Source organism: Mustela lutreola, chromosome 11, assembly GCF_030435805.1.
Source record: "Mustela lutreola isolate mMusLut2 chromosome 11, mMusLut2.pri, whole genome shotgun sequence".
Lineage (NCBI taxonomy): Eukaryota > Metazoa > Chordata > Mammalia > Carnivora > Mustelidae > Mustela > Mustela lutreola.
In genome coordinates, this window is record NC_081300.1 from 38373132 (window position 1) to 38386278 (window position 13147).

Consider the following 13147-nt stretch of genomic DNA (forward strand, 5'->3'; position numbering starts at 1 on the left):
TTATTAACATTACTGATACCTAAACAAATTCCTAGGTTCACCTAAGAAGGGTCTGGGGACAGAGATCTTACATGTCTAAGGGATCATGCACCTTGCCAAGATCATTATCAGGAAGGACCGTGTCTTTAGCGATGGGCCCTGTTCAAGGGCAATGACTGGGATGCTGCCAGGGGGAAGCATGCCCTCCTTGCCACTATGTCAGAAACCTCTGGAGGTTTCTGCCTCACCGGACAGCATTCCTAAATGGTTACACCTGCTTGGTGTCTCTCTTCCCCACTGCATCTTGTACATATCTTGTACATATCTTGATTATACTCTTGTCATGTCAAAATTATTTTATCACCTTTCCCACTAACCTGTAACTTTTTACAAGGTTTGGGATCCTCTGATTCTTTCTCAGAATCATAGTACATAGTACTATGTCTACATAATACGTAGTACATAGTCTGCAGAGCAGTCATTGCAATCAGCAAGTAAGAGGATAGGCACTGGTCTCTGAAAAACATTCTTTCATAGTCCAGATTTTTGCCATGTATTCTTTTAAACCCTTTAAGCCTCGGACTCCTCAATTATTAAATGGCTATAATAACAGTGCCTGGCTCACAGGATTTTTCTAAGGACAAATGTGATCGTTAATACCCGTGAAATGCTTTGCAGCACTCAGTACTAACATTTCACAAGTATTTTCTACTTCTTCTTCTTCTTCTTTTTTTTTTTTACAATACAGTCTGCCGGTTGGGAACAACTCCGGGAAATTGCTGATTTCTTTAGTATACAGTTAAACTCTGAAAGTTTATTTATATGAAGATAGTTTATGAAATCTCTTTCATATTCAGATCATGAAGGCTAATGACTTGAAAATGATTTGTTGAAACATTAAGACTAGGCAACTTATAATTAAAGTCTTCAAATAAATTTATGGAGTGAGAGACACATTCTAGGACTTCTGTCCAATTGTCTTTTGTAGGAAAAAAAATGCCCAGACTGGTGTGTCAACTGATCTCCAGGCTAGGTTCTTCCAAAATAAAATATTTACCTTTGATGACAATGAAGTGTCTACAGTTTGAACTTAACTTCGTTAAGTTTCACTGAGTTAACTACTCGTTCTCAGTTAAGGCCTATGATGGATACAAATAAATACTTCAGATGCTAAGATAAATTTTCACTCAAATAAGGTCGCAATAATGTAGTAAGGATAACTGAATATTTATATAAAAACTGTGTAATTGTTCCTATTTCATGAGAATATAGGAATTAAAAAATAAAGCATTCAGATCGGTTTCACACTGGACTGTTCAACTTCCTCTAATAAATTCTGGAATAAAGGATGCCTGTGGAGCAATGCAATGAAAACAATAAATAAGTTCCATGTTAAATAAAATTAAATCATTTTGTAAATATTTTAATAGGAAAAATAGACAAAAAGGGAATGCTATCCTTGTAGCAAAAATAGCTTAATGAAACTTAGAAGTATCAATTTTCCATTGAGTTACTTGGGTAAGTTGAACTTTCATTACCATAAACATTTAATTTGGTTTTTGGAGGAAGCACTGTTATTTTGGTTTTTTCTCCCCCCTCCAAAAGTAAACATCCTCTTTCGCCATCTGGTGGCCAAAGACAGCATTATCCATTTAGATGAAAACAGTTGAATTATGATTTAACCCTAAGTTATGTTTAATGCTTTCCGATTCATTTTAAAGATATGTGTAATTTTTAATCAATGTAAATATAACTGAGACAATTTTGTTCTAATGGTTCACAGAATTTTCCTCAAGTAACTCTAGCTGTAATATTTAATGCCAGATTTAAAAAAAATCAACCAGATCTATTCTTTTAAAAGTTAATTCATTTGGAAAGTTAAAATTAAATATGATACTTAACAATTTGACCCAAATGTCTTTTGGTATAGAGGATTAACAAGATCTTTATGAAATCAATTTCCAAATATTTTTTAAATGATAAACACAGTAGATACTATTAATTTCAAAGAGCTTTCAGTTTTGACAGTTTTAACAGTAGTTATAACTGTGTGTGGCAATTCACCAAACCAGAAAGGGTAGGTAATTTAAAAGTATGTGGGGTTTTTTCTCCCTATAATTTTTTAAGTAAAATTTTCAATGTATTTATTAACACATTTTGTGTTAACTACCTCATTTCATAAAAAAATTAAAAATGACAATTATTTAATGTTTAATTTCTTTATTTTCTCCAGAATATTTTAATATTGAAACCCAAATTGTTACTTTGAGAAAGGGAAAAACAGAGAAACATGAAGAGACAAACATTTCATTTCATTTAACTTATGGTATTGTGAGCACTTTTGTAGGCAACACTTTTTCTTTGTAGAAAAGAAATAAAAAACAAACAGCACCATTAAAGAATGCATGATCCCTGAATTCTAAACAAAACACTGTCTAAAAATTGTTTAAATGCTCCTTGCACTCAGTCACATTTAGTCAGGTATCAAAGCAAGCATAACAGTATTAAATTGTAGCAGTCTTACTGAATCAACTGCTCCCCCTTCTGAGGACTTTACACACCTTTTCTGAGTTTTTCCTGTGGGAATAATATATTCTTTGGTAGAGGACTGAAGGAGGGTTTTACTTTTCTGTATGCTGATAGAAAATGTCTGGACGTTCAGGGCCTTCGCCCCCAATCTGTCTGTGTTTATCATGCATGTTATGTTTGGGTTGATTTCACATTTTGCTGTTACACTGTAGGAGTAATACCGCCTTTTTTTTTTTTTTCTTAAAGGCATTAAATGGCTAATGTCAAACAGATGTAAACATTCAGAATACTGACCCAAAAAGAAAAAAATACACACACACATTAAAAAAAAAAAAAAACTGTACTGAAAATATGAATCAGATTAGGTTTCCAGGAAGCAGGGGGGAAAATACAGCAGTACAAGAAAGTTATGGCAACCAAGTAAAGCACTTTCTTTGAAACATTCATGAACAGTACAAATACAACAAAGTTTCTCTACAGTCTAAATTATTCTGCAACTATCAAATATAGTACAAAGCGAAATAGTATGTGCTATAAAAAAGCAGCTCCTTTAAATTATAGTAAAAATGCTTTTTGTTCGCTTTACAGTGACAAAGCATGAGGACTGAAGACAAGATTTTTATATTCAGTGACATTTTGGCTACGTTGGCCCCTGACAGTCTGACGAGTTCCTTTTCTAGGACTCTTCACATTGTTCTCTAGAAACACAGAAAGACAGTGACTCTGGGCTCCCCACGCTCGCTCAGCGGGCTCATTCCCAGCAGGCAGCTAGCGCGGTGCTGGCCCCCACGCCGGAGAGAGGAGGCAACCCTAAGCTCGGCTTCCGCCTCTGTGACCTGGAGCCTCACCAGACAGAGGGAACTGGGGACCCAAGGCCACAGCAACTTCCTCTGTGGAAATTGTGCGAGTGTTTAAAATGGGGCTACATCATCATGCATTCTTACTCTCGGCTGAGTGACGAAGTGCCGTACACAGAAGCCCGTTGGGTTTTGCAGGTTTATTCTGAATGACTAAGAACATCCAAGTTCTCAAAGTCACCTAAACCTGCTAGATAGCTCATCCCAGAAACACATACCACCGTGAAGTCTTTATAGCAACCAGGCTCAACCTCAAAGGTTTGTTTTCAAGTTTTTTTCTTCAAACTAGACCTTACCAGAGAAATATTATATATAACTATGGTGCTCAGTTCACCAACATCTCTGCTCTTCTCACTTTGGGGAAGGAAAACTATTTTCATTTTGAAAATGAATTTGCATCAGAAAGTTCTTATTAACATGCCCATTAACTACCTAAATGTCTTTACACACTTCAGGCATATGCATATCATAGAGGAGGGGGATGGGGGAATAGTAGTTTTCTCCCCTCCCCTGCTCCAAAAGTGCTACTTAGGGAAATACATCCTTTGTGATTTAAAAAAAAAAAAAAATTACATGTTACATGTGCAAGTTCTATTCCTGATAGGGATATCATAGTGTCCAATAATCAGGATAATGCACACACTAACATTTGCACATTACACCACAACAACCATGTAGTAAATAACACACTACATTTGCACATAGGCAGACACCTGTGGAAATCCGGAAACTAAGACCCTACTTACCTAATCCAAATAAACTGTCTTTCATATGTATGTGTGTGTGTGTGTGTGTATATATATATATATATATATATATATATATAGGGGACACTTATTAAACATATGACCCATATTTTACTTCTGAATTTTTCTTTCCATTATTTTTTTTAGCCCAAAGATACTAATTTTTCACTAATATAAACCATATATAAACCACCAGGAATTTGAATTGGGGCAAAAAGAGAAAGGGCACAGAAAAATTATCCTCTTTGGACCTGGGTGATGGAATCCATGCACGATCAACAATCGGTTCTCCAAAATTATGTGAAAAATCACCTATTTTGTAAAAAATCAAAACATATGGAAGGACACTTGTTATTCCCAGTAAGTACTTTGCAGGCAGTATTCCATAATGATGGAACTGATAATGAGCTCAGTATCGCTTCAGCCTCAACTGTACCTCATAAACAGGGTACAGAGTCTGGTAAACCAGCATTTCTTCAACATCCCGTGTCAGTTACTGTGGTAGTGATTTTGAATCTGCTGGTGTGGACAGTGCCTGACACTGGTCGAGCAGCAGGTGGATTTGGAGGGAGCTGGCATGCGAGTGTCTACATGTAGGGGTTCCCTTCTGTGAGACTAGAGCATGCTCTTCTGAACCAAGATGGTACTGCAGCCAAGCAGACCACAGAGAGGACGCTGCCCCAACACAACCTGGTGCTGAGTGAGCCGGGACTTCTGCTGCATTCCTGGGGAGGGGCTGGTGAAGTGCGCTGCTCACTTTCTCCAACACTGTGTTAATTTCACCGCGAAAAACCGAAGTGACCTCACCGAGGCACCAAATCTCAGCCACAGAGACAGACCCTTCTCTGCTTTTCTTCCTAAGTATCTTTAACTATTAGTAACATATTAAGAAAAGTGACATCTGTATCACCTAATAAAATTTGGCAACATCACAATAATAAATATGGAGGGAAAAAAACATATACCGTGGTTGATTAGTACAAAAAAATCACAAGTTTTCTTTTCTTTTTTTCTTTTTTTTTTTCTCCAGGAATGTAATCTCTGCTCACTCATTAATTTTTAAGACATGTTTTAAGGGAATGTCTAAAGTTTACGTTGATGTGAGAATGTCTGTCACTCTTACCCTGGATACAGAGGATTTCTGTCCCCCATCCCATGTTTTGCTTCTTTTTTTTAAAAAAATTCTACAGCCACAATCAATCAATGGGTTAATGGCACTCCACCTTTTGTGCTCTGTAATCTGAAGTTAAATGGGCATGGTTTCTGCTGTCTTTCATCTTCCCACTGTGTGCATGTGCTTTTGGAACTTGCTTTAGGGAACAGAGCCTGCTGAACTACAGCTTTCTCCGGCATGAGGGTGGCCAAAGTATGTGGAATGTACCTCAAGTCCTCAACACTCAGCCTCTACTGGATAAACACCAATAGTATCTATAAGATGCAGTATCCCATTTTCAAAAGCAGTTCTACTCCCCCAAATATGAGGAAGAATGTACTGAATTCACCTGAGGGGGGGAGGGGGACAAAACATGCAATACCTAGAATGATTTTTTAAAATAAGGGCTATTTCAGAGTCAAATATAATTAACTATATAGATTGCGAATCATGAGGGGAAAACCGCTCAGAAGTAGATCCACACATCAGCCTTCTGCAGTTCCTCTTATCTTCAACAATGCTTTCAAAGGGAGGGGCCCAACCTCTGCAGAGTCAGAAGCCAGAATGGACTGGAATCATCAACAAAGGGTACAATTACTCCCCCCCCAATTTTAATATCTAGTAGTTGTATTAGAGTAAACAGAATGGACCAATATTTACATTATCAACCCACTTCTATGTGTTTGCATACACAGCATTTTACTTGCTGACCTTTTAAATTTTAGGGCTTTTTTTTTTTTTTCATACTTGCTCTTAAAAGCTACACATGATGTTCTGAAATCCCATGGGCCTGTGGGCCTCTGGCCTTCTCTTGGTCGACTGACCTTACAGTATCAGGTATCAGGTGTCGAAGGGCTCGAACCAGATTACTGGCCTTGAGGCCCACACTGCAATTTCAGGTATAAGACACATTTCACTACAATGTGTGCACAATGTCCAAGGCAGATGGAATATTCTGCCAGTCTCTGGAAAGAGTAAAAAGGGAGGGAAGAGAATGAGGACAGTGGAGTTCATTAATGGCATACCTCCTTTAATGTATCTTTTGTGATATGAGCAAATACAAGGAATCATACATTTAAATCAGATTCCCCTTTCCAAATATGATTTAATCACTGTGGTAAGGGTAGGTCCAGAAGAGTCAACTGTGAAAACTCTTGTTGTCATGGTTAATCTACAGAAGAACGAATAACCAACCACCTTAAATCACTTTTACCATTCTTTCTACATCTGCGTTTCTGGTTAGCATTAAGTAATTAAAAATGTCCTTCTTCTATCTACACCTGGATAAAAGAAACAAAACGAAACAAAACGAATGGGGTAGTGACCTGTGTACACTTGGACAGAAATTTTCCAAAGCTGGGAATGGTAACTTAATATGCAAAAGACATGCCGCTGGGCCACTCGGTTGGGGTGCGATCTCCCCTTTCTGGGAAACGCAAGGAAAGAATCCCAGAGAGAAAAGATAATCTGTTCCAGAGTAAAATAAATTATCACGATATAAACCACTGAGTTACTCAATTTGTCGCTGCTGACGCCGTTTGGCTTTTCCGTGTTGAAAAGGGATACTGCATCTTTCCTCAGCTCTTACCGCACCACCAGGCAAGCTACACAGAGTTTGGAGGGACCTATGCAGTCATCGTGGCAGAAGGCCCCACAGCCTTTGCACACAATCATGGCTTTCAGCCGGCAAGAGCATTTCAGTTCCAATTCGTCCGCGTTGCTGCTGTCGGCAAAGTTCTGAACGGGCATCTGAGCGTTCTGACCAGGCAAGCCCGTGGCGGGACTGGAGCCACTTCCCAAAATCCCAATGGACTTTTCAATTGCAGATGCTGCCCTTTTGAAGCTCGTGCTCCCAAAGTGTATTGTTGGATAATTTCCACAGAGCTGCTGCTGTTGCTGCACCTGCATTTTCTGAGCAGCTAATTGGGTAAAAGGCTTTTGTGGCTCAGAAAGCAAATAGGAAGAGAAATCTGCATTTTTTAGCGCAAATGCTTTTAACTGTTCTTTCATTTCATTCTGGTCATAGGAAACTTGTTTCATGCCCAGTTCACAGCTGCTGCTTAAACCTTCCTCAAAAGAAAGAGGTTCCGATTTTATATTGCTACATATGCCCGTGGACTGTGGCCAACTAAGTCTCTTAGTGGTTTCCATGGTAACCGGTGGCTGCTTTTGATCGGATGGGACTTCTGTATTAGGAAGAGGTGGAGGTAGAGGAGGTGGTGGTGGCGGGGGAGGCGGGGGCAGGGCCAAGGGCGGAGGGGGTGGAGGGGGAGGGGGCGGGGGCGGGGCGTGCACGAGGGCTTTGTTTGGCATTGCGTGAGCAGCTCCTCCCACGTCATCACCTTCTTTAAGGGGCATGTTGGGGGACAACATGTTGGCTAACCTTAGCTGGTGGGGTGCAGGAGAAAGGCCAACCTCTACCAGTCCCTTCTGTTCGAGATGCCTGTTGAAGGCAAACGCATTACAGCCCACTGGGGTCTTGGCGGAGGCCGGTAGCAGGGCTGCGCTCGGCATGGGGGCCCTGGCAGCCATCGGCATTTGGTAAAACTGCTGTCTGTGTGAGGTACCAGCATCAGGGTGGAAGCTGCCATTCTTGTCGACATGAAAGAGGTTCTGCTGGAAGCTACAGGAGGGGAGCAGCCGCTTCTGCTGTTTGACCTCGGGGCTGGGCACGATTCTGTTCTGCATGGGGTGCTTGTTCAGCCACTCCTGCTTGAAGGGCTGGCTGTGCCCTCCTAGCGGAGTCAGGCCCGAGTTGATGACACAAGGCACCCCTTTCCCATCTGGCTCCACCAGCAATTTCCCTGGCTCGCACTTCACTTGCGTGTGCTCCCCCACCGTCCTGGCGACTCTCTTTTTGGGGTGGTTTTCTCGCTTCCTCATTTGTAGCGGCGCGAGGGTCCCCGCCAGGTAGCCCTTCCCGTCGGGGTTTGGAGAGCTGGACGGCATTTCAACGATGTTCCGCTCGGGGGCTGTCTTCCCCGCTGAGGTAGTTTGAAGAGGCAGAGGAAGCCTGTTGATTTCGAGCTTGGCTCCCAGTCGGGGCTGAGGCAACACTTTTTCCAAAGGCAGGTTGCCCTGGAGTAACTGGGTCACTAGCGGGTTGTTGGCCTCCACAGAGGACAGTCGGCAGCCGGAGCTGCCCGCGCCGGGAACCCTTTTCAGGGGGTCTGCGGCCAAGGAAATCGCCTCTTCCATGGGACCGGAGGTGGGAGCCTTCACGTTCTGCGTCTGCTGCCCACTGGGGGTGACCTCCGCGGCCGGAGGCGGCCGCTCGGGGCCGGGGAAGTCTTCGGTGTCCATCCTAAAGCCCTTGTCCACTTCATGAGGTTCGGACTTCACCGGGAGAGCGACACTGGTTATGAGATTCCTGGGGTGGAGCTCTGCCATGTGGGGGTAGCTGGCGTGTTCGGTTTTGATGGCCTTCGGACAGCTCTGCTCCAGATACTCTTTCTGCTTGCTGGAAGCGGGGTGACTCAGCAGGGGCTGTCCTGCGCCCCGCATCCCCTCGTCCTTCCAGCAAATCCGGCTGCCGGGGTTATACGGATGGCTACAGGCTGCGTCGGCTTCGCTTTTGAAAGCGGTCGGGCCCCGTGCCTGCTCGGCGAAGCTGTGGCTAGGAGCGGGCACCTCGTTCCGTTTGTCCGGACCCACGAGGGGTCCCTCTCGGAGACTTGGGCAGGCGGCCTGCATCGGGGTACACTCCTGCTTCGCTGCCGCGACACTGATGAAACTCGAGCCCTGGTCCACGCCTTCGCTGGCCACCGGCTCTGGCCGGCTGATGACGGACACCTGGGGGCATGCCACAGGCTGGACGGAGGCTTCTGTCCTCACGGACCGGCTCTGGAGGTCCAAGCTGGCTTCCGCACTTTCGATGGACACGGTCAGAGACAGAGTGGAGGTCAGCGTGGTGCTGTGGTCCACGATGACTTTACACGGGATCGATCTGTTTATGGCTGCTGGTGCGAAGCCCCCCGCGGGTGGCTGAGGTTTCCCAGAATTGTCTGCCCTGTTTCGGGGCTCTGGATGTTTGTCCGAGCTTTCAGCACTCAACTTGGGAGGCCCCTCGTACGAGTTGATGGTCAGCATGCTTCCGGTAAACATGGCGACAGGCGGCCGCGCGGCCAGAGCGTCTGTGGCCGCTGCGGACTCCCTGCAGCTGAGGGCGGCTCTCACAGTGGTACCCAGGGGTCCGGGGGCCTGTTCTTCACCCCCAGGCATGGCTATCTTCTCAGAAGGAAATCTGCTGTTCATCCCCGGCGGGGGAATCAAGACCGAGCTCGTGGAGAGAAGGTTTGGCAAGTTATTTCCAATGGAGGGAGTTGGCACGGAGGTGTACTGACTGGAGACGAGGTTACCAGCGCTGCTGTTGGACAGTGGCAACTGCTTGTCGTCCATGGGGCTCGAGACACCGCAGCCCTCGGCTGGGACGGGGACAGGAGTGCTTTCGATACATTTTGGTATAATGGCTATGCACGGAGTGTCCGTTCCCTGGATGGTTTTCAACATGCTTATATTACAAGCAGAAATTGTGGTATTTGCACTGTCAACAGACATTAGAACAGAGGATTTGTCAACAGAACTCACAAAGGGATGTTCTTTAATTGCTCCCGACATAGCAGTGCTGCAAACAGACACAGGGACGGAATTTTTATTAAAAAGCATGGGCACACTGCTATTTTCAGAAGAGGTAGATGAAACAATTTTCTCAGATAAATGCGACACGGGTATATTTTCGTCGGAACTATGCGCAGATAAGTCCGTGGCAGTTTCTGGAAGTTTAGCTGGGTTAAGAGATGGCTGTAATACGGTGGTGGTCTCCCGGAGGTGCGCAGACTTGTTGCTAGGAGATCTGCAGTTTGGATTGACAATAATCACACCAGTTGACCCTTCAATTTTTGTTTCAGGGGTAGAAGAGACTTCTAAGCTTGGAGGCCCTTCCTTTGAGCCGAGTGGAGGCAACCGGGACTCTTTAGTGTTCTGGAAGAGGTGGGCTCGGGCTTGATGCTTTGCAAACAGCTTCGCCTTTGTCTGCTCTTTGATATGTGCCAGGGTTCTCGCCTTTCCACCCTCTCCTGGGCTCCCCATGGCTCCCGAGACGATGCTCGCTGCGGCGGCTACAGCAGCTGCCGCGGCTGCCTCTCGCTGGGCCCTCGCTTGCTGGGCTCTGGCCTTGATGTCTGCAAGGGTCCTGGCTCCTGTGTTCCTCCCACCGCCAACCGATGTGCTGGGGGATGCACGAGACTCTGGTTTGGAGACTGGCTGGCTCTTGATAATGAAAGGTGGCCCAATTTTGGAAAGCTGGATCTATAAGAAGGGGAGAATGGAAAGAGAAAGCGCTTGGTACATGATCACAGAGGACGCACGCAGGTGGAACGTGACAATGCAAGAGATAAGATGGGTGATGTCCTCTCATAATGTGGAATGAACGACACCTAAATCCCCAAATAGGTCTTTCGGGTATAAAGCGACAATCAATGTGGCACGAATGTGAAATTAAAATTTTTAATCTGTTTTTCATCCACAGGAACATCAACCGGTGACTTCATTTGGTATGGAAATGAAACATCTTCTTAATGCCTCATATAAATGGAAACAAAATCCATGCTTCTTAAAATGAGGTTAGCTAAAGAAGACTTCGAGATAGTTAGCTTTTAAATTATCTTCCTTCCTGGCAGGGAAAACTGGGACCTTCATTCTATACGAGTTTATCTCTTCATTTGCCACAAAGAAAAAAGCCCTAGCCAATAAGTCAGAAGACTAGAATTCTCATCCTGCCTTTACTCAAAGAAATTCTGCAATCATGGGCAAATCATGGTGTACTTTGCTTTCTCCAGGGACCTCCACGAGCCAGAGACTCTGTGGTTTTTCTGTACTCCCACACAACCCGGCACGCTGGCTCATACCTGTATAATCAGCACACAATAAGAGTTTGTAAACTCACTTGTAAAATGAGATGAGTTATTTCTGGTCTATTTCCTTCACAGGGTTGTTATAAAGATGAAATGAAACTACGTTTGTGAGAGTGCTCTGCTTTCCAAAGGGATTTGGTATCATTATCTTTTCACGAAAGCAAGGGCAATGCTGGTTTTCTGCTTCTAAAAGCAACAACAGGTTGGGCAGTTTCTTCGGATATCGGTAATCTACAATTTGCTGAATTTCATAAACAGCCCGACTCACAGCATCTACCTAACTCATGCTAATTAAGAGACTCACAGTCATTCCCAAATTCATGAGGCATAAGACTCAACCACCATCTTATAGCAATGCTCTAGGCACTAGAAACATGAGTCATAGATTAGAGAGTCATAGATTTTTAGGGTCACAGATTTGGAGAGTTGCAAGGAACCTAGTTAAAGCCCCTCAATTTACAGTAGAAAAAACTGAGCCTGTGGAGGGAAAGTAGGCTGCCCTGGGATCTTATAACAAGGGTGTGACATAATGGTTCCCCATTCAGGGCTCCTGACAAGTACTATACTTCCTTTGTTTTCCTCCCTCTAGTAAAAGCTTTTCCTAGAAAACATATCTCCCTTCTTAACATATGTATATTTATACTATAAACACTTGACACATACTACAGGATCGTATCAATCTGGAATTATGCTTTGAAACTTCGGTAGATGAAATGATCTTTCTGAGCTATATCATTTCTCCTTTTCCAATCTGTGATGTTTCTCTTCTAAACCAAAGGCTTCAAAGAAAAAAATGAATTTAGAAAGGCGATTCCAGTTTTCCTTTTAAATATTTTCTTTACTTAAAAAAAAAACAAAACAACTAAAAACATTTAAAAAATTAAACCTAGCTATACTTAAGCAAGAGCTCAAGGCCAAATAAACACCAAATCTATTTATGTTATCCATCTACCGGGAAGAATATACTACGTTGAAAACAAGCTTTTGACAAGAAAAACAGACTGCTATGTTCAAAAATATTTCCTATGAAAAGCATACTTATATTTTTCTTTCCACTGCTTCAGAAATTAAAATGCATAGGGGGGCCTTTAATTGGTGCTTAATGTTCATCTTTTACATCTTTAGAATCTTATTTAATAGGGGTTACTTTATTAAGTAGAGTAACTGCAGCTACACTCTTAAAAGTCAGCCTTATGGATATCATGAGACACATACATAAAATAGATGTCAGAGCAGAGAAAAGTAAAGAGAAAGAGATTAAGAGAAACACAGCTTGAACACATTTATAATCCTAGACCAAACCTATGGCGGAATAATGCACTATACCGTTGGGCAGTATAAATGGACTAAGATGAAAGCACCAAATAAGTATAGATTATATTGGTTAGGATTTTTTTAATTAAACAAAGTATTTCTTTTGAATTAGCCTTAATTTTCAGTTTACTTAGGCAGAGCCAATTTATATAAAAGGTTTGTTTTCTGAGAGTTAAAACCTACCTGGGGTCAAAAGAGAATGTATAAATGGGAATGTTTCACTACAGGTTTTATTATCTGTGAAGTTAAGTGCCTCTTTACTATCTCAACAATTAAAAAAAAAAAAGATTTGTATATCTGTATAGCTACAGAATTTCCCCTCAGAGTGTGCAAAGCAATTTTATTGATTTACTCAAGAAATATTTAATGAGGCTCATCCATAAGTCAGGTCCTTTCTGTTAGGAAATGGTGGTGGTGAATATTTGCTGGAAAATAAATGAACCGATATCCTGCACCTTCTCCTCCTTCATGCACACTTCTGACTTTTGACTCTTTCCCTAGTCCTACTGAACTTTGACTGGGGACTAAATTCTCTCTCAACTTTTCCCAAGTGCATGTATATCTGTCTTATACCTTGGAATTCCCAAAAGATCCTTCATCTCATGGCCTATAGGCCCCTCCAGGCCCTGTACTCCCTCCCCACTTCTTTTTCCTTAA

General features: G+C 42.9%; 1 protein-coding gene across 1 annotated transcript in view; it reads right to left on the bottom strand.

Moving 5' to 3' along the window:
• Positions 1-2192: 2192 nt before the first annotated feature.
• Positions 2193-13147, bottom strand: part of ASXL3 (ASXL transcriptional regulator 3) — a 186932-nt gene continuing 175977 nt past the window's right edge. The window contains exon 12 of the mRNA XM_059140183.1: positions 2193-10571. Within this exon, the coding sequence (XP_058996166.1) occupies positions 6849-10571 (3723 nt within the window). The 3' untranslated portion in view covers positions 2193-6848. The remainder of the gene's footprint in view (positions 10572-13147) is intronic.